General features: G+C 37.3%; 1 protein-coding gene across 3 annotated transcripts in view; it reads right to left on the bottom strand.

Moving 5' to 3' along the window:
* Positions 1-24,103, bottom strand: part of Usp25 (ubiquitin specific peptidase 25) — a 98,083-nt gene that overhangs the window by 15,509 nt on the left and 58,471 nt on the right. The window contains exons 11-19 of one of the 3 annotated variants that reach the window (XM_021226083.2): positions 22,404-22,531; positions 22,030-22,125; positions 19,814-19,975; positions 19,074-19,300; positions 15,953-16,023; positions 14,442-14,670; positions 12,639-12,839; positions 5,985-6,124; positions 1,179-1,292 (exon numbers count right to left, since the gene is read on the bottom strand). In XM_021226083.2, the coding sequence (XP_021081742.2) occupies positions 1,179-1,292; positions 5,985-6,124; positions 12,639-12,839; positions 14,442-14,670; positions 15,953-16,023; positions 19,074-19,300; positions 19,814-19,975; positions 22,030-22,125; positions 22,404-22,531 (1,368 nt within the window). The remainder of the gene's footprint in view (positions 1-1,178; positions 1,293-5,984; positions 6,125-12,638; positions 12,840-14,441; positions 14,671-15,952; positions 16,024-19,073; positions 19,301-19,813; positions 19,976-22,029; positions 22,126-22,403; positions 22,532-24,103) is intronic. The other 2 variants (XM_040750568.1, XM_005068216.4) reach the window with 2 other exon arrangements.

The raw sequence follows: 24,103 nt of genomic DNA on the forward strand, positions 1-24,103 counted from the left end.
ACTATGAAGCTGCCTTACTGCAGTTTAGAGGCTATGGTCATTACCACCTTTTCCCCAAAACTCACTCAGAGTTTGACTCTGGATTGATTATACTTGGAGGTGCTTATGCAAATCCTCAAATCATCCTGTCATCTTAGCTCTTAGATCCAGGCCCTCAGTAGACACCTCTTCTCAGGCACAGTGGGACAGATGCTTTGTAAGGCTTGTAAGTTTGATGACTAATTCTCATATAGTTGCAATTAAAACTCAGGAATACATTTTGGAGCAATAAATGATATTTGGAAAACATATTAAACACATTCAATTCTCATTCACTGACACAAACACTAAAAAGTTGTGTTATCCTACAAATCTCTCTGTCCCATATCACCCTCACCTCCACTATCCCCACTGTGACTATTCAAAGACTTCTTATCTGGCCCTCTCTCAAACCCAGACAAGAACCATTTTAAGAATTTCAAGGAAAAAAATACTGACAAGGAATGGCAAAAATCTGATAAACTAAAACATCTCAACTTCAACTGAATTAAAGAAAAATTTACCATGAGAAACAAAACTGCCTGAAGGTTGTTGGGACAACTAGGATGACATAATCAGAAGAGAAGTGGGAAGGGGGTGCCCACGGGAAAGACAGCACGGCTAGGCACTCAGTGGTGCCCTCCAGTCATCATATTCGCTGTTACAGACTGAGTCTAGAGAGGCAAAAATATCAGTTATCCATCGTGTAATCATGCTGTGTGGCTCTCTGCTGTGGCGGTCGGCAATGGTGGGCAAAGAAGAAAAGAAATTATACAAGTATAACAGGCTAGGAAACTAGCAATTATTTTGAAATGTGAAATGTTTATTATACAATTAAGTGACTCTTACTGCAATCTGTCAGCCTGAGAGTAAATTGAACTTATTTCTGTACAACGCTGTTTCAGAAACATAACATCAACCTTCCTACCTATTCTCTAAGCTTACCTCTTCACCTTATAGTTAACCTCCAAGTCCTGTTAGTAAGTGGCAAGGTTTCACACCATAGGAGGATAGGAGGCACAACTGTATGTTATGCAGCACGAGACAGATGGTAAGTATGTGAGTGCAGACATGCCCAAGGTGATGCCTAAGGAGTTTCTATGCCTCAGTCAGCACAGAGCGAGTGCAATGGTGAGTGCCACACACTGCAATAAAGGTACCTCGTCATCATACCCTCCCTCCTTTGACTCAACCACAAATTTCCCTACATGAGGGATCTCCACCTCTACAGCTTGCTGGTTAGCAGGTGGTTGGCTTGTGGTATTTTCAGGGTTCTGCAGAAGAAAATCATTGGTATGCACATTAGAAAAGACAACAATGGAAGCATTCGCTTTACATGAGCCGACTCATAACCTCTTTTAAAATATGTATTTACTAGGTACAAAGTGAAACCACTTAAAAATAAACGTTAAAGGCAAATTCATTAATCAAACTACAGTATAAAACTATAGCCTTTATCTTTGCACTCCAAACGTTTAATGTAGCTTTTCACAAAGTATTTAAAAATAAGAAAGACCAGAGTTGCATTTAACAATAGTACTCAAAGCAGGCAAACAGCCCTCGTTACTCCCGAATGGCCTTCTTGCTGTTTCTATGAAAGTAACATTATGACCTACTCTAAACCTAGAAGTTTGCAAGGGTAAAGCTTTCACACCGTCCTGTTTTAACCACAGGTTATAACTTACACATACTATTTCCCACTCAGCAGATGTCAAAAGTGCTCAAAGTACTTAGGCAGCTGGCTTCAGTCACTGCCATCTGAACCAGAACTTTCCTTAGCAAAATCAAACACTAGTTCTAACATGAAATATGATAACAATACTAATGTTTTATTTCTATTTGACATATAGATGAATTTTAATGTTTTAGATATCTTCCACCATTACTCAAATAGACTTCAATAATAAAACCACAAGTAATGGTTTAAAAGAAATGTGTCTTTTTTTATACAGAAATGTTTCTTTTAAAATTGTTACTTTTATAACACTTTCAGGGTGCTCTACTTATCTGAATATTCATCATCTTGAAAGGAAATAGCCACCCTGCATTGTAGAGAGAACCATGAGCTAGCATTTAAGTATTTAGGACTTAACAGCTGTTACAAATGGCAGATATGCCCAAATCATTGCATTATTTTATTAAATTACTTTGAATAATTTATATTGTAATAAGTCTAAACCAATCTTATTATCACAAATTTTATAGAGATGTATTTGTTGTAATTAAGAATTGTTAATATTTTTGGTACTTGAGAGATTATACAAAGTCTCCATTCAAAAGAGTGAGTTGTAAGCCCGAAAGTTACGATCCATGTTGGGACTTTAGTGATGAATTTCTTAGGAGCAAACCAATCTAAAACTGTATCATTTTAAAAGACCGATGGGTGCTGAAGAGATGTCTCAGCAGAAAAGAGCACACACTGCTCTTGCAAAGACACTGAGTACAGCTCCCAGCATCCGTGTCTGGCATCTCACATTCACCTCTCACTCCAACTCAAAGGGATCCATTGTCCTTTTCTGGATTCCCTGAGCACTTGCACTCTCTTGTACACAAACCTACATGCAGAGACTCACAGACATATAATTAAAAGTGAAATGAACCTTAAAAAAAACAGAAGATATAAACCTCTAGAAAATACCTATAGGGTCCCTGTAAAACAACTACCTGGGGGGAATTTGAATTAACAAAAAACAAGCCATTTTATGTTTCAAAAGCATGATGCTAATAATGATAAATGCAGGAAGGATAGAGGTTCTTAACTATACAAAACTCACATAAAGTAGTTGAGGATGCACTAAAGTAAAGTAAATGCTTATTTTTCACTTTTTATTACTTCAAATCTCACAGTGAACAAATTAACAAAAAGTAAGCAAAGCCTACAAAATTAGGAAGGTCCTTGGTTACCATAATAGAATTAATTAAAAAGCCCGAAACTCACTAAGATTTTGTAAAAATATTCTCATAGAAGGGAGTGATAAAGTGTCAGAGCTATAATTTTACTTCTGACTAGAAATGTAAGCCAGCATAAACTATGTAAATTTCAGTTTTCTTTCTTTCAGTAAAACTGAAGTGACTTTGGAGTAAATGAGTATGTCTTGCTTTGTTTCGTTTTGATAACAGGTATCACTTTTGGCCTTTTAATGACACCCTCTTTAATACAATAATTAAATACAGCGAATCTATTTTAGAAAACATGTAAAGTGTATAGAAACTTTTTATTATAATACCCTGTTTATAATAATGTAAAAGTAGAATCAAATGTATAATGGAATTGGGTAAGTATACAGAATTTCAATTATTGAGTGGAGAAATATTCCGCACGTTTTTACTGAGTATATAGCATGAGAAAATATTCATCTTGTAAGTTTAGGTGAATAAATAAAGAGAGGCAAGACACAAAACTTGGCACTGCAACCATACTAAAAACCTCAAAGCTCTAGTTAGAAACAATAGGTAAAGAAGAGAAGGCCAAGTTGTCAGTGATGACCACTGGCCAACGACTGAAACCAGGCATAAGGATTCCCTCATGTAATCTGCTTACAACATGCTTACATGTCCCAAAGTGTTCAGCTGGAAATCAAAGCAATTCTCCAGAAAAGAAAGCTGCCTGGACATTTGGAGACTGTTGGTTGCTTCTGCGATTCAAAGTTTTGCCGGGAGTCATGCCTACTCTACACTGGAACTTAAGGTACTGTGTATTTGTGAGACACCTAGAATCGAGGTGAAGGAACTAGCATCCTGATGCCTGCTGTCAAAACAAAACAAAAACACAGTCCCGTGATAACTCCACAATCACTTCAAATTTGTAATACAAAAAACCTCATACATTAGTAAAAAGTTTATAAGATCCTATGTCTAGCAAGAACTGAATGAAATCCACACATAAAAGTCACAGAAACATGTATCTAAAGTCTGAACTTTCACACTTCAGTTTCTAATACATGCTAAGTAAAAATGCAAAAATATGCCGAGAAATGGTTGCCAGGTTCCTAAGCAAAAACCCTGAGACCAAGAGACAAAAGCCACTCAGATAGTCAAAGTTTACAACTTCAACAAGTTCAGATTTCAGACAACCGAGTCAATGGAGGCACTATTTCATGAGACAACCAATATGGAAAACAAGTAACTTTTCCATCATATTCTCTTCGTTTTTTAAGTAGATAAGAGACAGTACATTGCTAATTTATAAGATGGTACCCACACCAAGATGTCTCAGTCATGCAAATTTATGTGATGATATGTGTGAGTCAAAATATTTACAATTAGCTGAACTAAAATTAAACAGTTCTACATTACACTAAATCATGTTTTGTTTGTTTTCTGAAACAAGCTAAAAGCATGATAAACCTTAGGCTTTAATAATTTAAGTCACTCTATAAAAATTTTGTTAACTTGATTTAAGAAATATGGGGTTACCCTTAACTACAGATGATTTTGTGTTTTGATTAACCCTGGATGATCTTATGTTTTGGATTTCTTTTTAATGTGCCAAGTAACAATAATGGTATCTGTTTGGGTTTGCTTCAAAATATCAACCCCTGATATTGAATCTGCATAAAAATCTTAATAACTTAATAACTGGAAAATAAACTCAGATTCTAACTGCTTCTCTAAAAAAAATAATAAATTAAGCCACCAAGTAAAGACCCCAAGTAAAAATTTTATAACAATAAAAGTGTTCTCATCATACCTCCTGTCTGTTCTTATTTCCAGGTTGTTCCCATGGCCCCCAAGAGCAGAGCTTTCAGACTTGTGAAGCAAAATATTTTCCAAGAAATTTTTTTAGAGTTACCAAATATCCTTAAATTCATTTACAGATTCTAAGACATTTACAGAACTGATAGTCATAAAATAAAACATACTTAAATTAATTTTCATATTAAGAAGGCTGTACTATATTTTCAAGCTGAAAGTGGAAGTAAAAGAATTTCTGGTTACTACTTATCCCATTACAACATAGCTACTAAAATGTCTTACTGGAGACTTTAATTACTGGAGGTTGTAAGATAACAGGCTATTGCTGAGATACTAACAGGCTACTGCTGAGACTTACTGACAGTCATGTAAAGTTCTAAAATACCCAGTTGCTTTACTTCCCTATGAAGACAATTTTCAGGTCCTAAAGGAGCTTCCATAAAGCCTGCATGGGGCCTGGTTATATTCACTACTAAAACTGGGGTGGGCTGACTATGCACATGGTGTTTTTATGTTTTGTTTTAATATTTATATTTTTATTATGTATATAGTATTCTGTCTGCATGTATCCCTGTAGACCAGAAGAGGGCACCAGATCTCATTATGGATGGTTGTGAGCCACCATGTGGTTACTGGGAATTGAACTCAAGACCTCTGGAAGAGCAGCCATTGCTCTTAACCTCTGAGCCATCTCTTCAGCTCCTGGACATGGTGATTTTGCAGTACAAAATTGACATATGTTTTCCAAACCCACACTCACTGACAATATAACCCCATATTTCTGTGCTCATTTTGCTCCCATAAAACAAATTGTTAACTCCATTATTGTAAGATGACAGCAACAATATCTACCCAGGATATTCACAAACTGCACATCACATTTATTCTCTAATACTACTCTCCCTTCTTGTGAAGCACTTTCAATGGAACAAAGACAACTCTCTTAAATTCCTAATTACTCCAGGATTGGCAGATAACAGACAGGGAAAGGGGGATTAACATGAAAACTGCTATTGAATTTTATACTTCTCTGTAAATTGCAAGTCAAATGGACAATTTAGTCTATAATCACTGAGTCTTCTTATTCCTCTAACAGGAAAACAGAAACTTGAGAAAGAATTTTACTTAAAGTCATAAGCTGAGGAAATGACAGCCCACACTCCCAGATGATGCCATGGCAGGGCCACAGCATCCCCTGCCTCCCAGACAGGGTGCTTTTCCATCGCACTGTAGGAATGCTGTGTTCCAAGAGCCACAAGGAAAGTTCTTACCGACTGCAAAACTGTTTCGGGCCCTTTATCTTCATGCTCATGGGATGCTTTGGCAATCACTCGGATAGTTTCTTCTTTCCAGTGCTTTGAGAAGTCATTTCTTGATGGCTGCTCTAGATAGTCTGGTCCTCCTGCTTGTGCTTCAGGAGAAAAGAATCAATTGTGTATCTAACACAGACCACAAGACACTAGATGAATAAGACAAGCCTATTTCTAACTAAGAAGTTAGACAGTAACCAAGTTAAGTCATGTGCTGTCAAATGTGACCTTCAATATGCTGCAAGAACTTACCAACAAAAAGGAAAAGAAGAAAACCAAGAGCACTCAATTACTAAAAAATATACGCCCACTATATCTTATGTAAGCACATTTTCCAGATTTTGTCAAAAAGAGAATCGTCTGCCATAGCAATTTTGGTATGTGTTTCTACAAGGAGTACAAATTCGCTTTTTCCCCATCTGTCTGACAAATCTTGAGCCTAAGTGAACCCTAACATCTCCTTTTTGGTCTCGCTCCTTGTAACCTGAGTACTCTCAGAAGAGAAAACAATGACGAGCTGCCACACTGGTGCCAGTGTGAGTTTGAGCCCTCAAATACCATTCAGGAGAAGGATTCAAAGTACTTCCAGCTCTACCTAACTTTTGAGCTCCAGATCATAGCCAACAGTACTCTGAGTATCCAATGACCTACAAAGGTTTACATCACTGGGCTTCAGTCTTTTCTCCCAGCGTCACCTTGTGTCCTCTACTCGAAAAGGCCCACACACTATCACTTCTGCACACACTAAAAGAGAAGCTCGCCTTCCGCCCATCAGCTCTGCATAGTTTTCTCAATTCCTGGAAACCTGCTTACTTGCTGAAGTATCAGTTGTAGAGCATAGTTCCTAGGCCTTGCCTTATTTAGATTTTGCTTTGAATAAGTCTGTGGTATGGAGGGATATCTTGTAACACCTCTGTCTTCTCTCAAAATATGACAATGGAGAAGCTCCATCATAAAGGCAAATGGCTCCTTCTCAGAGTGAAAATCATTAAAGCAAGAGAACCCTTGCTGTACTATAACATAGAACTTAACCATTTAAAGACAACTTTACCACAATTATAGCTAAGTATTACTTTACTAAAGCTATTATCACCCGACACACTAAAAATCTCATGAGCAGACATGCTATTTCCCCTTTGCTAATTTCCCAAGGCCCAGAACAAATAGGAACATAACTTAATAGAACACCAGAAATAGCACTTAAGTAAAAGAATGAACATGAAGAATGACAAGGTAAATTCCCCAAACTGCTGCTGGGGTTAGAGTCATTCGTTGTTCAACTATTCCATGAAACACAACAGAGCTACAGTAACATTTTACTTTTATAATCCAAACATATATCACTCAACAAGTAGTACTATGATTTCAATACACATGTGTGGGCATTCATTTCAACAACAAACCTTAATTAAATACCTAACTGTGTGCCTGGTGCAAGGCTAGACATTAAGTTTCCAGGAGTGGCAACAGACAGAAATGTCTTCTCTTTAAATTAATTATACACAAAGTCACTAATTAAAAATTGAAGGGTAATAACTGTCAAAGGGGTGATTTGATGAGAATGCTCCTTAGATTCAAGCTGGTGGAACTGCTTGGAAAGGGTTTGGAAACATGTTCTCTTGGAGGAGATGTGTCACAGGAGACAGGCTTTGAGGTTTCAAAATCACACACCATTTCCAGGGAAATGCAAGCTCTCAGCTCCTGCTCTAGCTCTAAGTCAGCCTGTCACCATTCTCCCTGCCATGACAATCATGAACTGCAATGCACTGGAACTCTGAGCCCCAAATTAAATATTTTCTTATAGGTTGCCTTGGCCGTAGTGTTTTGTTACAGCAGTAGAAAAACAACTAAATCTAACAATATGATAACAATAAAGTCAGGAAATAAAATGAAGGTGTTATAAGCAATTTAGTTTATGGAATGCAGGATAAGGTAACTTTCAATACCCAAAGTTAATGATTTTTCCCCCCAAAGGAAACACAGACATCCAAGTAATGAGGGTGGTTTAGATATTGTATTGCATAATAGTGAAGGTACCAAGGGAGGATGCTGGTGGGCAAAGTGGTGACAGTCTTGAGTCCTATAAATATTTTGAGGTGAACAAGAGGTAGGAAAAGCTTTAATACAACAGCAACAAGACAAGTTTACCATCACAAATCACTCAATAAGGAAGTCTTTTAGTTCTAGCTCTAGCCCACAGAATGAAGTCCTTTAGTTCTAGCTCCAACACACAGAAAACTGTACTAGTTATGTTTTGAATAATGGATTACAGAAGGAAGTAGAATTGAGGTCAGTGAAGATACTGCAAGCTATTGAGCAATATTAAACGGGATGCCTGCATTTTTTATATCAGACAGCAATAAAGGCAGACAGAAGTGACGAGACGCAAACGTGTTTTTTGGAAGCCACATTAGGAGTCAGAAGTTAAACACGAAGGTAATCCCAAGCTTTTGACTTGGGATACTGTGATGAGAGAGGTGATTTTTACTATAAGGAAAACTAGAAGGGAGACTGCTTAAAGCATGAAAGGAGAGACGTTAACTACTTCCTGATTGGGGCTGGTATGTTCAATGTCCCTTTTGAGGACAGAGTAGAATCAATCCCAGGCTAATTCCAACTAGACAGAGCATTTCTTTCTGGATGGTTTCCTGCAGGCATCTTAAGCTTTATACTCAGGACTTCGCAGAGATTTGCTGACAAAGTGTTTCGTGTGTTTGCCACAGTTTCTTTTCAGCATATAGCAAGAATAATGGCTAACAGAATAGTGATCTTAGCACAGTAAGGGCAAAGAAAATAATCTGGTCAGACACTGATCTAATTAGCAGTCCTAGAGTTTATGGATATTAAGCACCTAAGAGTAAGAATTCTTTATTTGATGAACATAGTCAAATCCACTATATAGTTCATGGGATAAAGGTTTTTTATATATAAATGTGATTCTAAAAAACTTATGGGTAATATTAAATGATTTTGATTGAATATCATCCAGGAACACTTTCTCTGGCTGGACTAAAAATCTGATACATATATATTTCATCTATTTAATTTCTTCAGAAATCAAGGTAAATCTACAGTCTATTATCTAATGTTAATTGTAATGATATTTATAACCTTTTACAAATAAACTGTGGACCCAATATACTCACTTGGGACAGCGCTATTAATAAACACATTAGAATATATGCCAACGGATTTTTGTCTTGAACCTTGTAGTCAGGACTATTTTGGAAATGAAACGAGTGCAGGCAGAAGAAATAGCTTTCAGAAAAAAATTTTAAGGACAAATAAAAGACTCATGAAAATCTTTATATAAATCATTATTAATAAGCAGGTTAAAATAAAGTACAACCTAAGAAGGGTTATAAAAAACTTGGTAGTGAAAACAGATTGGAATGATCATGAAAGGAGTCATAAAGACGCTGGGATATTAAAAAGATGTTGAAAAGCAGACAATCATAAATATTGTCAGCAATGTCACCATTGTAGGAATGTTCCACGTGATAGTATGAGCAACAAGGCTACAGTGAAAGAAAGGACTAGCTAACCGTCCTAGAAGAGTAATCAAAGAATCAGTGGATGCTCAAGGAAAAAAAGAGTTGTTTCTTCCCTTGACTTCCTAGGAACATACAGACCGAGATAAAGAGAATTACTACAGAGAGATGCATCTTCTCTGTTCTAAGAATGCACTTAATCATTCCCTAAGCACAGCACTGAGAGAACAATGTTAGGCTGGCTGAGGGCAAACAATTGTGGAACTCTTATCTTTTCATTTCTGGGTCTGTAAGCTCAACTGTGTAATGTTAATAATAAAGGTTTCTAAACCTGAGTTCAACTTCAAGTTAATCCATAACCAAAAGCCATATCTTCCAGGCACACTTTAAAATTTGTTTCTCTATGAGACATTGCTTTGTTATATTTTAAGAGTTGGCAGTCTGTGGTATACTGTACATTCTCACGTGGATGGAGCTCAATGCCCACCAAGTATGGACAGCATTAACTGGACATAGTGGGTCAAGAAAAAAAGAGGGAAGAGTTGGGAAATGGGCTGGATAAGATTTAAATACATTTTATTCATATCTGACATTATCAAAGAGTATTTTTTAAAAATTACCAGGTCTTTTATTAAGAATCAAAATTATTGAAATTTCCAAGGAAAAAAACAAATTCAGAAGCATTCAAAGAACATGCATATACTACATAGTGTTCATTAAACTAATGACGGAGATAAAAAAAAAGGATACCACATAGTCCCTGGGAACAGGACCGTACTAGGGACACTTGCTTTCTATTTGGTCTTATTTTACCTCCCTTGTTTTGAACCTGTAAGCCTGAGTTAATAGAAAAGACCCAGAGAGGGATTTTACTGTTAGTTTGCATAAATTTATGAACCCTTGTAGTGTATTTCCTAAGTATTTTTACAACATTTTCTACCTATAAATTCTTCTCTTGTTCTGCTTTTCTTTGAATCTGAGTGTGCTGTCTGTTGTGAGAATCAGACACTTGGTCAAGGAGAAGAATACATGAAATAGTAACTTAGGAGATACAACTCCCTGCTTTAGAATCCTGGGTTAGATAAGGACAGTCCATAGCTACAATGATTAAGAGGTCCACCTCAGAGTTATCTGCAGATTATTAAAAAGCATACTCTAGAGCCTTCCTAAATTATTTTCAGTTGTAAAGAACTTTGAGCCAGGACTCTGAATCAGGGCATTTGGGTAGGTTTGCCTTTGTAGTACAGGATAAAGATGGATCATGAAATGTACCAAGTTAACACTGTTTATCAACCATTTTAGTTTCTGTGGGCAATGAATAGTACTGGATAGCTAATACTGCTAGATTTAGAAAACAACAAATAGTAATTTGATTAATATTGTATATCCTAATTGTGGCCCCCGTAAACTCAGAGGGAGTGGGACTATTAGGAGGTGTGGCTTGGTTGTAATAGGTATGGCCTTGATGGAGAAAGTAGGGGCTCAAGCGACACCCAGTGTCTCAGACCACTGCTCGTTGCCTGCAAGTCAAGATATATTAACTCTCAGTTTCTTCTCCAGCACCATGTCTGTCTGCACGCCAACAGGTCCCACCAATGATGACAGTGGACTAAACCCCTGGAACTGTAAGCCACCCAGATAAATGTTTCCTTTATAGAAATATGGTGTATCTTCACCCTAAGACAGTAATATTCTTTATTGAAATATCACTAAGTAGTTACAGATCTTTAGTTGGCTACTTTGTTGAAACTTTATAGAGAAAAATTTGCAAGAAGGAAAAGGAAATCACCCTGCTGTACCATTTGAACAGTTTCCTACATTATTCCTACTAGTCATTTGTAATCCTGGGCATACCCAAGAAACCAACATACCAGGTCTCTTTAATATTCTAGAAATACTATAGCAGATTAAACAAATTACTTACACTGAAAACTAGGATGAGAAACATGAAGGTGGCAAAAGCATTACATTTTCTCTACTAATTATGAGACAAAAGCTGTCATGAAATGTTAGCATACTGAATTTTGCCAAGTAAACTCCTCAGCAACAGAGCATAGGTTTATGTAGTATTAAAATAACATCACCACGAATTTGGGCTAACACCTGGACTGAGATGAGTTCTCCATCACTACAATGAAACTTTGTCTCAAAAGAGAAAAAAGTGTGGGGTGTGTGTGTGTGTGTGTGTGTGTGTGTGTGTGTGAGAGAGAGAGAGAGAGAGAGAGAGAGAGAGAGAGAGAGAGAGAGAGAGAGACTTTCCATTCTCATTTCTCACATCACGCCAACACACTCTGCTTACTTCCTCTTAGACAACATGACCACTTCTTACACAGCATGCCATGCCATGCTTGGCACTATACAGAGGCTGCTTCTTAAAACCTCAGTACAATTAGGCCAAGAGATTTGTGTGACCTGAATATCCATAGTCTTTATATTTTTGTTACTTTGCTGCTCCTCAAAAATCCATCTGCATTCTTTTTTGGTTGTTGTTGTTTTTGTTTTTTGTATAAATTGGGTATTGAGCACATCATTCTACTACTGAGCTATATTCCCAACCCTGCTTTGTAATCTCAATTAAAAAAAGAAAGAAATTGAGTGTTGCTATTCCAGTATTATACAATAAATATGAGTTATTTTAGTATTTGCTTTCTTAACAGACCCAGTAAGTGGATTTCCATCTTCCCTAATCACAGCTATTCCTGCTTCCTCCCAAGAGGCCAGTAGGTGGCTCACAGCAGGCCGAGGAATCTTAGCGATTGTCTTGAACAGGGCAATGTGTGTGCACTGCAGTCTGCCCAGGGGCGAGGAAGACCTGGTCTGTGGGCATGGTGAGCGCCAGACCTTTACTCCATTCCACTGCTGCTTTATACTTGTCTGCAGGTAAACTTCATCTTTTGACTTCTTATGCATGTGCCAGTTTTAGTGCCTATGTACCATTTATAGCTCGGGAGACAGTTTTAGATATTTAGTTTTGGCTAACCTTATTTTGTCTTTTTTTTCTAAATTGGGTATTGAGCACACAGCCCTACTACTGAACATATCAGTGAGCTTAACTTATGTTAAACCATGATAATAATCGATGTTATTACTTGATAATAAAATACAACAATAAAAATGAACAAACCTGTAGCAGCAGAAAATTCCGCCTCCCTCAGCTTTTGAGCCGCTAAAAGCTTTTCTTGCAATGCTCTTTGGGCAAGCTGTGCGTCCCATTCTTCTAGTTCTTTCTCAAATCGCTGGTTGTCTTCCTCAACAAAATCTCTCAAATCTGGTGGCAATGTCTCTATTCCAACAAGGGCCTGCCCAGTTTCTTTATTAAACTCCTCTGCAAATCATATTTCAAAAACTACTATAAAATTAAGAGTTAAAGGAAAAATGCAAAGCTCAAAATCGATTGCATTTCAAATGGAATACACACTGCAGACTATTAGTTATTGCATGTAATTATAGCAAACAATATCACCAACGTTTTCTTTACTAGTCTAAAAGTGCTCAGACAAACAATGGCATGGTTATTTAAAAATGACCTAAGGGATAGACGTTTCTAGACTCTAAAGAGTAGTTATGAGACGGAGCTCAGGATTAAAACGTTCTGTGACTTTAGCACTGATGTATTATCATTTTTGCTGTTATGAGACAGCATCCAATCTCTGTTTATGCAGGAAGTAGCCTCTTCACAGAAGTAAGAAGCATTCCATGGTTTTGATAGGTTCTACACAGAACTGAAACTGTCTCATTTTGGAATTAGCACTATCACAAAACCACATAAACTCATGAAGCTTGTCAATGCAGCAAGATGTTCTGAAACAATATGCAACTAGTACTTAGTCAACTTATACTACACATGAACTGTAAAAAGATAGCCTAGTCAGGAGATACCAAAGGAAAGATGATCAAATCTCCTCGGACCCTTTACTGGGTCAGTCTTCTTATCGCAAAGCCTATATTAGAGTAACAGAAATAAAAAGACCCACAGGGACTTTGGCTCTGAGCCAGCCATATTACAAGGTGCAAGACTGGTCAAAAACACAGCTGTCCAATGGAAGAAATCTGTTTGAGAACACATGAACAAATATTTTTGGAATATTACAAAAGACTTTGTAAGAAGCAATGAGGTGAAGTTCAAATATCAGTAAAGCATGTGAAGTTCAAATTGGACAATGGTGGTAAGTGAAATGTCAAAGGTCAGGCAGGAAACAAAAGGCTTCTGTGCTGGGCAGAGTGTGAAATGTCAGCCAACGTGTGCACAGAGTAACTAAAGACATCTCACTAAGGAGGAAAACCTTCACTACTTAGCTGAGAGTACAATCTGACTGCATGGGTCCCATTACTACAGAGGAAAACCTTCACTACTTAGCTGAGAGTACAATCTGACTGCATGGGTCCCATTACTACAGAGGAAAACATTCATTACTTAGCTGAGAGTACAGTCTGACTGCATGGGTCCCATTACTACAGAGGAAAACATTCACTACTTAGCTGAGAGTACAGTCTGACTGCATGGGTCCCATTACTCAAGTATAGTTTGGGTTGTGATACTTCCTCAATCCAGCTTCTCACATCTGTCAATGCAAACGACTTATCACACTCTCTATGCTCTGAGTGAATTCATCACACAGCCAAATCGTCACAGAAAAGTCCTATTCAAAATCCTTCACCCTGGGGCTTCCTACATACATGGCTTAGCAGTCAAGAGCACTTGCTATTCATGAGGACCTGGTACAGTCCCCAATACCCACATAGTGGCTCGCATTAACAGTCTGGGACTCCAGTTCTAGGGGACCCACTCCTATCTTCTGGTGGTCACACAAGCACCGGGCTCTCTCAAAGTGCACTCTCAAACATGCAGATAAAACACTCACACATAGAAATTGAAAAGCAGTCTCTAAATCACAATAATAATAATGGTGACGACACGTCATCTTACCTTGAATTAAGAATTGTGCCTTGTCATTTATGTACATTAAGCAGTATGCACTGGCATTTCTATAGCCACCAAAAGAGTCCCTTACTAGTTCTTCCCAGGATGACTTGGTCACAGCAATGTCATTGTATTTCATCCATCTGTTTTCACGATGGTCAAGAATGTATGCCCAGTAGTGCCCAGCGTTAGCCTGGCCTTCGTGAACTAAAACAGCATGGAGGCGATAAGGGACCTAACATGGAAAGGAAAACAAAGTTGAACTTCAAGTATACAGTCAAGAAAATTTGAAAACTACCTATTTGAGTTAAACTGGTGAGGGGGGAATATTTTCTAAATAGGATTAAGGCAGCAGTTAGGAAAACAACAGAACAAACAAAACATGCAAAATTATCCATTATGGGGGCAATCTAGGAAAGTTAAATAAACTTATGGGTAGCCTACTCCTTATTTCTACTGAACAAAGGCATCCAGTGAACACTTAACATGCACAGGTTCTTTCCAGCTTCACAGTTCTGAGAGCTTAAAAAACAGACTGCATAATCAATGCATATCCAGACTTAGAGTCTTTATCTTTTCTTGCTGTTTGGAAATAGTTTACTATGTAGCCCTCCTTGGCCTGGAACCCGTGGATAGCTACATGCCTCAATATCCTGGGAGCTGGTTTTAAAGGTGTGTGTGCTATCACTCAGGGCCAGATCTTAAAGTTTAACTGAGCTTCGAGTTCCCAAAATTATGTATCTTTAGTCATATGTTTTCTCCCAATGAACATAGTTTTTTAAATTAAGATTGTTTAGAAAATTGTTGGTAAATTTTATTATAATTTTAATTGACATTTTAAAATTTTTTATTTAAAGGTTTATTTTCATTTTACATACCAACCACAGTTCCCCCTCCCTCCCCTCCATCTGCTTCCCCCATCGAGCCCCCATCTACTCCTCAGAAAGGGTAAGGCCTCCCATGGGGAGTCAACAAAGTATGGAATGTCAAGTAGAGGCAGAACCAAGCGCTCCCCCACTGCACTATATCATGGCTGAGAAAGGTAACCCTCCATAGGGAATGGGCTCCACACAGTCACTGTAAAGTTTTAAGTAAGCTAGGCACAGCATGAAGGAAATCTGTTAAAATTTTCAGCAGACACTTTCTCCCATTAGTTTATACTGTAATGCCAAATATATTGCTCATTATAATAAAGTATCTCCAAGTTGTATGACAAATCACGCAATGGGAATTAGTTTAAGATAAACAAGATGAAGGTGAGAACGGAAGGCTAGCTGAGCAGTGAAAAGCACCTGTTGCTCTTCCAGAGGATCTGAGTTTTGTTCTCAGCACACATGTGCCGCAGTTCACAACTGCCTGCCACTCCAGCTCTAGAGCTATTCAACAACCTGGCCTCCAAAGGCACTAATGCACACACACCCACACAATTAAAACCAAACCTTCAAGAACGATATAAAGATGAGCTGGGAGTGCAAGTCAGCAATCGGGACAAGGACAGCCGTGCAGCGTTCACTCACCTGAATCATGGACTTGTCAGAGTACATAAGTTCAATCGTTCGATGGATTCTGGATATGCTTTCCTGCAGATCTACGGACAGAAGGTGTGACTTAATGGATGACAAATGTCACATGGGATTCTACTAAGAGTAATAAGAGAGGGGCCAAGGTTTCCTTACAATCACACTAGAGAAGCAAAGTTTCCTAAACTATTCTTTAAGATGTTACCATTGGAGTCTGTGTGAAATGAGATGTTATCCAGCACAAAGATAAAGTTAAAAATACAAAAAATAGGACTTGTCTAGGAAATATAAAGAGCCAAGAAAATCAAACTATACTCAAACATCCAGAAAGCTTTCAAGGAACATCAATACTCACTACCCCATACATAGAGACATAGTGTGTTTGTGTACATATAAGTGACGGAACACTAAAATAACCAAGGGAAAGAGTCTAATTACAGACCTTTCTTTACCCACTATTTCTACTTGCAGTAAAAAAAAGAATCCTATAAAACTCTTTAGAGACTGTGTGTCCCAGCTACATTATTTCGTAATCTTTAAATCTAGATAATTAAAGTAGCTGTATCAATATATTAAAATATCATATAATTATAACATACTATTAATGGGTTGAAGAGAACCAATAAGATATCAGAAAAGATTACCAGGAAACATGAGTAACTTCAAACTCTGGGAAGACCTACTTTAGCCTGACAGAAAATCAAGAAACCATAAAGGAAAAAAATGTAAAACTTCCTACAAACACCTAAAACTTTAATAAACATTACAAAACAACAAAAGGGGGGGCTACAGAGATGACTGCGGTTAAGAGTGCTGATTGTTCTCTCAGAAGACATGAATTCAATTTGCTGTACCCACATGGCAGCTCACAACCATCAGCAACTGTAACCCTAGAGGGATCAGATGCCCACTTCTGGCCTCCAGAGGCTCTGCACACAAGTGATGCATCGAAATTCATGGAAGCAGAAAACCTACACACAAAAAATTTTAAATGAAAGAAAAAACCCATTGAAACGAAACAAAAACTAGCATTAAGGTCAAATGGCAAACTGGGAAAATAATATCTACAGCATGAATGATGGCAAATAGATTAATGCCTCAAATAGAGTACACAGTCGTTTAAGAAACAAGAATTTATAAAATTGTTTAATATAAAATATAGGCAAAGCAACTTTACAAGTTGTTACAGGGAATGAATAATATATACAATATTTTCAGCATTTCATTTTTGTTATATATTAAACTGTCCAAAATGTTTGCAAAATAGAAAAATGAGGTAAATACGACATTTTTAAAATGTGAACATTCAATGCACTCATAATAAAGGTAAAGTCAATCAAGACACTGAAATGACATTTATGACCTACCAGATTACTCCAGAGTAAAATACACCCAGTGTTTGGGGATGTCCTGACAGTATCTTCTCACACAGAACTATTTGAACACCATCATAATTTTAAAACCTTTACACCTTAGCTGAAAAATCTTATCTTAAAAACATACTCTATTTATTGAAGACTATGTGTATATACATGTACATAGTATAGTATATACTATATAATATATATAAACACATACATATATGTAGTAGGTCAACATTGTTTGCAGTTAATACATGGACATTAAATACATTATTCCTGTACTTTGGGATAGTACACAATAGCTTAAAAGTCAAAGGTAGTATGTAGTTGGAATTAAAGACAGAAAACAAGTGCTGGAGTAAACCGATCTTCTCTAGTCCACAGTATGGTAGACACAAGGTCTTATGATGTGAATGTTCCTCAAGCTCGTCTTTCTAAAACCACAGAATGGACTCATCGTCCTTCCTCCTCTTCCAGCAGGGAACCGGCAGTTAGTCTTTTCAAAGGTTTATCCTATTTAGTTCTTTATGCTAGGGCGCACTGCAGGGACCAGTGCAACTCCTCTCCCTTGTCTGTCAGCTTTCACCTCCAGGGGTCTGTTGTCACTGAATAGTAATTCAAAGACTTTATTTCTTTTTCCCCTTGACTCAATACTTTACTGCAAAAAGCATATTAGTGCTCACCATCTGCCATATCCAGAAGGAAGTATCCAACACTTATTAGAGCATTCAGTAAACTCTACGCTTAACTAATGTTAGCAAATCCTAAGAGTAAAATGATTTATATATGTTATATACACTATTAAAACACACTCTCCAGTTACTAAGGCTGGTGGTACAGTTATTCTTTTCTGTCAAAATGACTGTTCTTTAGCCACACTTATCCACAGGAGTCATTTTGACTATTTATAATAAAACAATTAAGGCTGTTTAATGTAATCTCATCCTCTTAATATAAAATAATAGTTTCTATATTCTTTCTGGCAGAAGTTAGAGTTGGTAGGTATCTTTTGATAAGTTCAAAAACCTATAATCTACCATGAAATATTATTGTGTTAAAAATAAAAAGTATATTTTAACAGAAAAATAAAGAAAAGTTTCTTTTAAGAAAGACAGATAATTCAGCCACACAGCATGTATGTGTTAGACGCAGACACTCCCACACATTAAAATCCTTATTTTTCTTACTTTTCTGAATACTCCCTGAAAATCTTACATCCTGGCACTGAGTTCATGGATCCTTTCTGCAAATCTGTTAGACCAGATTTAAACATTAAAATTCTAAGGCAGGAGATGGGGCTCAGCATCTCTAGCACAGATAAATCTCTAGGTTTAACCTCAAGTACCATTTATAAAAGACAAAAATGAAAATTCACTTTAAACATTTTTACACCTAAAGACAAAGTTATCCCCTTTTCATTATGCAAACATCAGAAAGTACCAAACTGGTAAGTACAAATTCGGAGACTCTGTGACATTTCACCAATGGAGTTTGATATAAATTTAGAACACTAGACTGCAAATCAGACCATCTGTTATGTCATTAATCAGCTAAGTAATCTGGGGAAACCCTTTCGGTCCCTGTGAATATGACACTCACAGCATAACAGTTGAGAGCCAGATGAGTTTCTCACATCAATCTTTTCAGAAAAGATTGAACATAAGAAGTAGTGTTTAAATATGAAATCTGAAGCGATTTTCCTTATCAGTGTCCAACGTCATCTGAAGTGACAGTACCACACTGGAGAAGCTTCTTACCTCGTGTGTCATTTTCTATTTCTGTCCTCCAGCGATGTAAACAGTTCTCCAGCACAGACAGTTCCTCCTCAGTTATGTGCCTTGGTGCCGGATGCATGGGCAAATCTGGAGGTACCCGAGACTGAGTGAACGGTTTGTGTATCCCTGTCCTCAATGACAGGGCAGCACCTGACGCAGGTGACGAGCTGGGCAGCTCTGCAGCAGGGGTTCCCTGCTGCTCTGTTGTGCTGTGTTTGCAAAGAATGTAATACTGAGTAAACTTCCAAACTAAAGCACCAGCAGAGACTAGGTCAGATACACAGACAATATCAGAGCCTCTTGTAATTTCAAGAGGAAAAATCTTAAGAACGGATCTAATATCCTGAGACAACTTAGGGCATGAAGACTGAAATCTCCTCAAGATAAAATCGTGACTTTAAAGTAAGATTGTCTTAATCTAATGCATGCTCTAATTAAAGATCTCTTGCTAATACCAACTTTCATTAACAGAACAAATTCTACACTAAAAGAATTGTTTTACAGACCAAAACATTGCAAAGTATAATTCTGAACAGACAAAAATTTATGAACATTCCAATGGATGACCATAAACTAAGATAATAAAGAATAATAAGATAACTAAGTGAATCTACTTTTTCAGAAGATTCATGTAAGCTAATCACAGAATATACACTTTATAAGAACCTGCTTGAATGCATTACAAGATAAAGGTCCGGTCCTGTTGTATGGGGAATCATTACCTTGGTAAAGACTGGGATGGTATGGAGCCACTAGTTGAGGAACTAGCATCAATATCATCAACAGGAGAGGTGCAAACAGGTTTGCTGGAGGCAAATTCCAATGCATACTGTAGAACATCTACCAGGGGAAATCTTTTGGGGCCGGAACCATAGCTTAAATATCTGTTAATAAAGTATACCAATGTTTTACCTATATTGTCAGCATATTTGGTTTTTTAAGCAAGTCTTACAAAATGAAGCAACACAATAGATTAGCCAGAGATGAAACTCACTTGCTTTCTATAGGAGAGCATGAAACTGAATATACATTAAGGAAATGCACTAAATGATCCTGAAGGGAAGGACAGCAAGGCTGATCAGGATGGAAAGTCCTGAGTACGCATACAACTAAAAATGCTGCTCTAAACTGTAGATCAGTCAGAAGATGCCCTTCTAAACTGTGGATTGCTCGGGAAGACAAAGTGATGGACCATCTGCAAATGTTCCCTTCTCTCCTCTGGCCTTAGCCTCAAGGTAGTGACTTTTACCATCATTTACCTTGTGAGCACTTTCATACATGTACTGGAATCTTTTAAGAGTAAATGTCACTTGAAGTTCTTGCTAGAGCAATAAGACAACAAAGGAAGATCAAGGGGATACAAATTGGAAAGGAAGAAGTCAAACTTTCACTATTTGCAGATGATATGATAGTCTATGTGTAAGCGACCCAAAGAATTCTACCAGGGAACTCCTGTAGCTGATAAACACCTTCAGGAAAGTGGCCGGATATAAAATTAACTCAAAAATATCAGTAGCCCTACTATATATAGATAATGAATGGGAAGAGGAAGAAATCAGAGAAAATTCACCCTTTACAATAAAATATCTTGGGGTAACTATAACCAAACAGATGAAAGACCTGTATAACAAGAACTTTAGGTCTTTAAAGAAAGAAATTAAAAGAAGATACCAGAAAATAGAAAGAACTCCCATGCTTTTTGGATAGGTAGTATATATAGTAATAATAGCAAAGTTACCAAAAGTAATCTACAGATTCAATACAATCCCTATCAAAATACCAGCACAATTTTTCAAAAACCTCGAAAGGACAATCCTCAACTTTATATGGAAAAACAAAAGACCCAGGATAGCCAAAACAACCCTGTACAATAAAGGTATTTCAGGAGGCATCCCTGACTTCAATCTCTACTCTACAGCTATAGTCCTGAAAATAGGTTGGTATTGGCACAAAAATAGACATAGGTGTCAAAGAAGAGGCCTCAGCAATTTATGTGACCTTGGAGAGTAGATCAGTATTTATTCCTGGCATACAAATAGACTCTGGGAGCTCATTCCACATGGAGGGATGCTCTGTCAGCCTGGACACATGGGCCTTAGGCCCTGCCCGGGAGTGTATGACAGACTCTGAAAATCCCCTCGTGGAAGGCCTTACTCTCCCTGGGGAGTGGAAAGGAGATGGAGTGGGTTGAGGCATAGGGAGGAATGGGGGGGTGGGGGAGGAGGGAGGAAAAGGAGACTAAGAGTAATATGTGTAAAAAGTTAAAGTATTAAAAAAAGAATAAAAGTCACTGGAAATATGATATTCTGGAAATGTAAACTCAACATTTTATGTTATTAATATGAAGACTAATCAAATGAGAGGATAAAGTTGGAGATAAGCAACTGGAATTACTCAAACTGCATTTCAGCCTATAGATTTATCTGGCTTCATGACACCCACATTCTACATTATATGGCGTTTCCTAAGAAGTAATGCAGTACTGTGGATGTAAAAGCATCTGCACATCCAGCCTTCCCTTTGGTTCCTGATAGCACTGGCTCTAGTCACACTCTTACAACCTTCCCTCACTGTCCATCTTACTCCTAAGTGACACTGCTGTATGAATCTTGGGAGGCCAGGGAGACTCGTGTATCTTCTTTGCCATTTCCTTCAACACAAAGGAAATCTCATGCTCTGTGCTAGAGTCCTCTAGCTCCATGTACAGCATCAGGGTAACAAGCTGTAGATAACCACATATTTAATTTCAATTTCTAAAATAATCATCTAAAGCCTATTAAAGGTGCAATATAGTTTCTAAAAATACTACAAAATATAAATGCAGGATGATCATCTATGACTACTATTATAAGTTCCCCCAAAGCATATTTAACATTAAAAATCTAGATAGTCACAAAACACATGTTTTCCCTTCACAATTTCCTAAAAGTTAAAATACCTCTCTAATCTTTGTTGTAATACTGTGAGGTAATCTTTAAGTCTTTTGATTTCTTCACGTTTAATTCTTGTTATTTCTCTGTTTCTGTACATATACCTATCAAGGAAAAAATGAGTAATTATTAGTATTCCAAAGTATCTAATTATCACTACAAAAGATCAACTGTAATCTTGTAAGGTATCATATGTGAAACAAGAAATGTTTTAACATCCCAAAGTGCATTTATATAAAAGAAAACATATTCCCTTGACAAATAGTGAGATATCATGTATCAGTAAAGCTGAGACTGAAGAAAATAACATTTTCACTACACAGTTACCCATCCATCACTCACTGAACAGCCACAAAATTATAACATTCTATATACACCATACCTGTCCAGATATAAAACTTGGGGGAATTCTAATTTGTTGTGAATTTTTTCTGGTCTTCCCAATGCCTGGTTAAATTCAAATCTTGACAGTTCAAATGTTAGTACAGGTGGCAGCTCAGTAAACCAATGCTGAAAGACAACAACAGCACAATCTCAGAGTCTCCCTCTGTCTCTTTCCCCCATGGTGCTTTTATGGATGAGGATGCAGAGGTGGTGCTGATGTCACCATCTGACACCACCAAGAAGGGAACACAAGGGCTTCCGAACCACTCAACTTCATTCTGAAGTTTCCCCAGCGTTTGAAAATCCCAGTGGTGGGCCTGACAGTGGAGGACAGAGTGAAGCCTCATCTCCACAAGACTGTTCTTCCACAATTGTTTACATTAGAGATTTCAGCCAGATGAAAAGAACACCCATTGCCATAAAGACTCAGACTCAAGAGCTCTGCCTTCTTCTGTCTTATGCTGAGTGATACTCACTGAACTCAACCATCCTGTCAAATCCCACGACTGGACTCAAAGGGAAAAGAAAATACTTGTCTGGCACAAATACTCACTGTTCTCATCCTAAAATTGGGAAAACATTATCTTCCCGTATTTTTCAGATTTTTCTTTTGTCTTCCTATTTTTACCTTATTTTACAACTACACATTATACTAATTCATGAAAAAGATTTGTCATCAGTGAATAAAATTGGTGCTTATAAGAACTATAGTTATAACATTAAAATACAAACTAGTATTTAAAGTGTTGAATTTCTTGCTGTTCTAAGCCAGTGTCCCCATTCATCCACACATACACGCATGAGATTCAACAAAACTTCAAAAGCCTTCTTTTTGTGAAAACCTCAAGATGTAGAAAAGCCTACTATTTGTTTAAAAAGATGAATGTTTACATTCACAAACCAACACAGAGATGTAAAATAATAGAACAAATGTTTTTAAGTATTGTTTTTATAGACCCTGCAACAAGATTCTGTTAAAAGCAATGCCATCACTAATTCACAGTGTGTCAGCTTCCTGTGTCCGGAGAATGGCACCACACCCTCAGTAACTGTGGGTGAGCTTAGACATGAACCCAAACACAGGAATAAACATCTCAGGCTCAGCAAAATGAAGTGAACTTGAATCCTAGAGTTTCTACTTTTCTCCAAGTAACGCTACTACAAGTAAATACTTATTTGTTCCTATTTCTTCCTCCCCAAACACCAATGATCACTGGCTCTGCTACAGTTACCTGAACTGAGTATGAGTAAGGTTTTGTCCAGGTCAGACATCAGGAACATGTTTTATAAGAATCATCAAAGACCTAGTATAATAAGTATACTACACTAGGTTCACAAGAGAAAAGTCCTTGGAAATGGAGTTACAGAAGGTAGTGTGTCCTGAGCTTGGAACTGAACTCAGGACCTCTGGATAAGTAGCACATGCTCCTCACTTTTGCCATCAGTCCAGCCCATTCCATTTAGTTCTGTCTCATAGCTAAGGCTAGGTAAAATTAAAGCATTGTCCCTGATATCTCATAAACAAACTCCTGACTCCATAGGATAACATTCCACACTTCATTTGTGATATTAAAACGGGCAAATATACTTTTAGAATTGTTACTTCCAAATTTACCTCAGTACTTTAAATATTGTCTTTCCAACTAACTTATTACACATTTTAATTGATGAGAACCCACAGTGTCTGGGAAAAGTAAA

Source organism: Mesocricetus auratus, unplaced genomic scaffold (assembly GCF_017639785.1).
Source record: "Mesocricetus auratus isolate SY011 unplaced genomic scaffold, BCM_Maur_2.0 Super-Scaffold_100008, whole genome shotgun sequence".
NCBI classification, from domain to species: domain Eukaryota; kingdom Metazoa; phylum Chordata; class Mammalia; order Rodentia; family Cricetidae; genus Mesocricetus; species Mesocricetus auratus.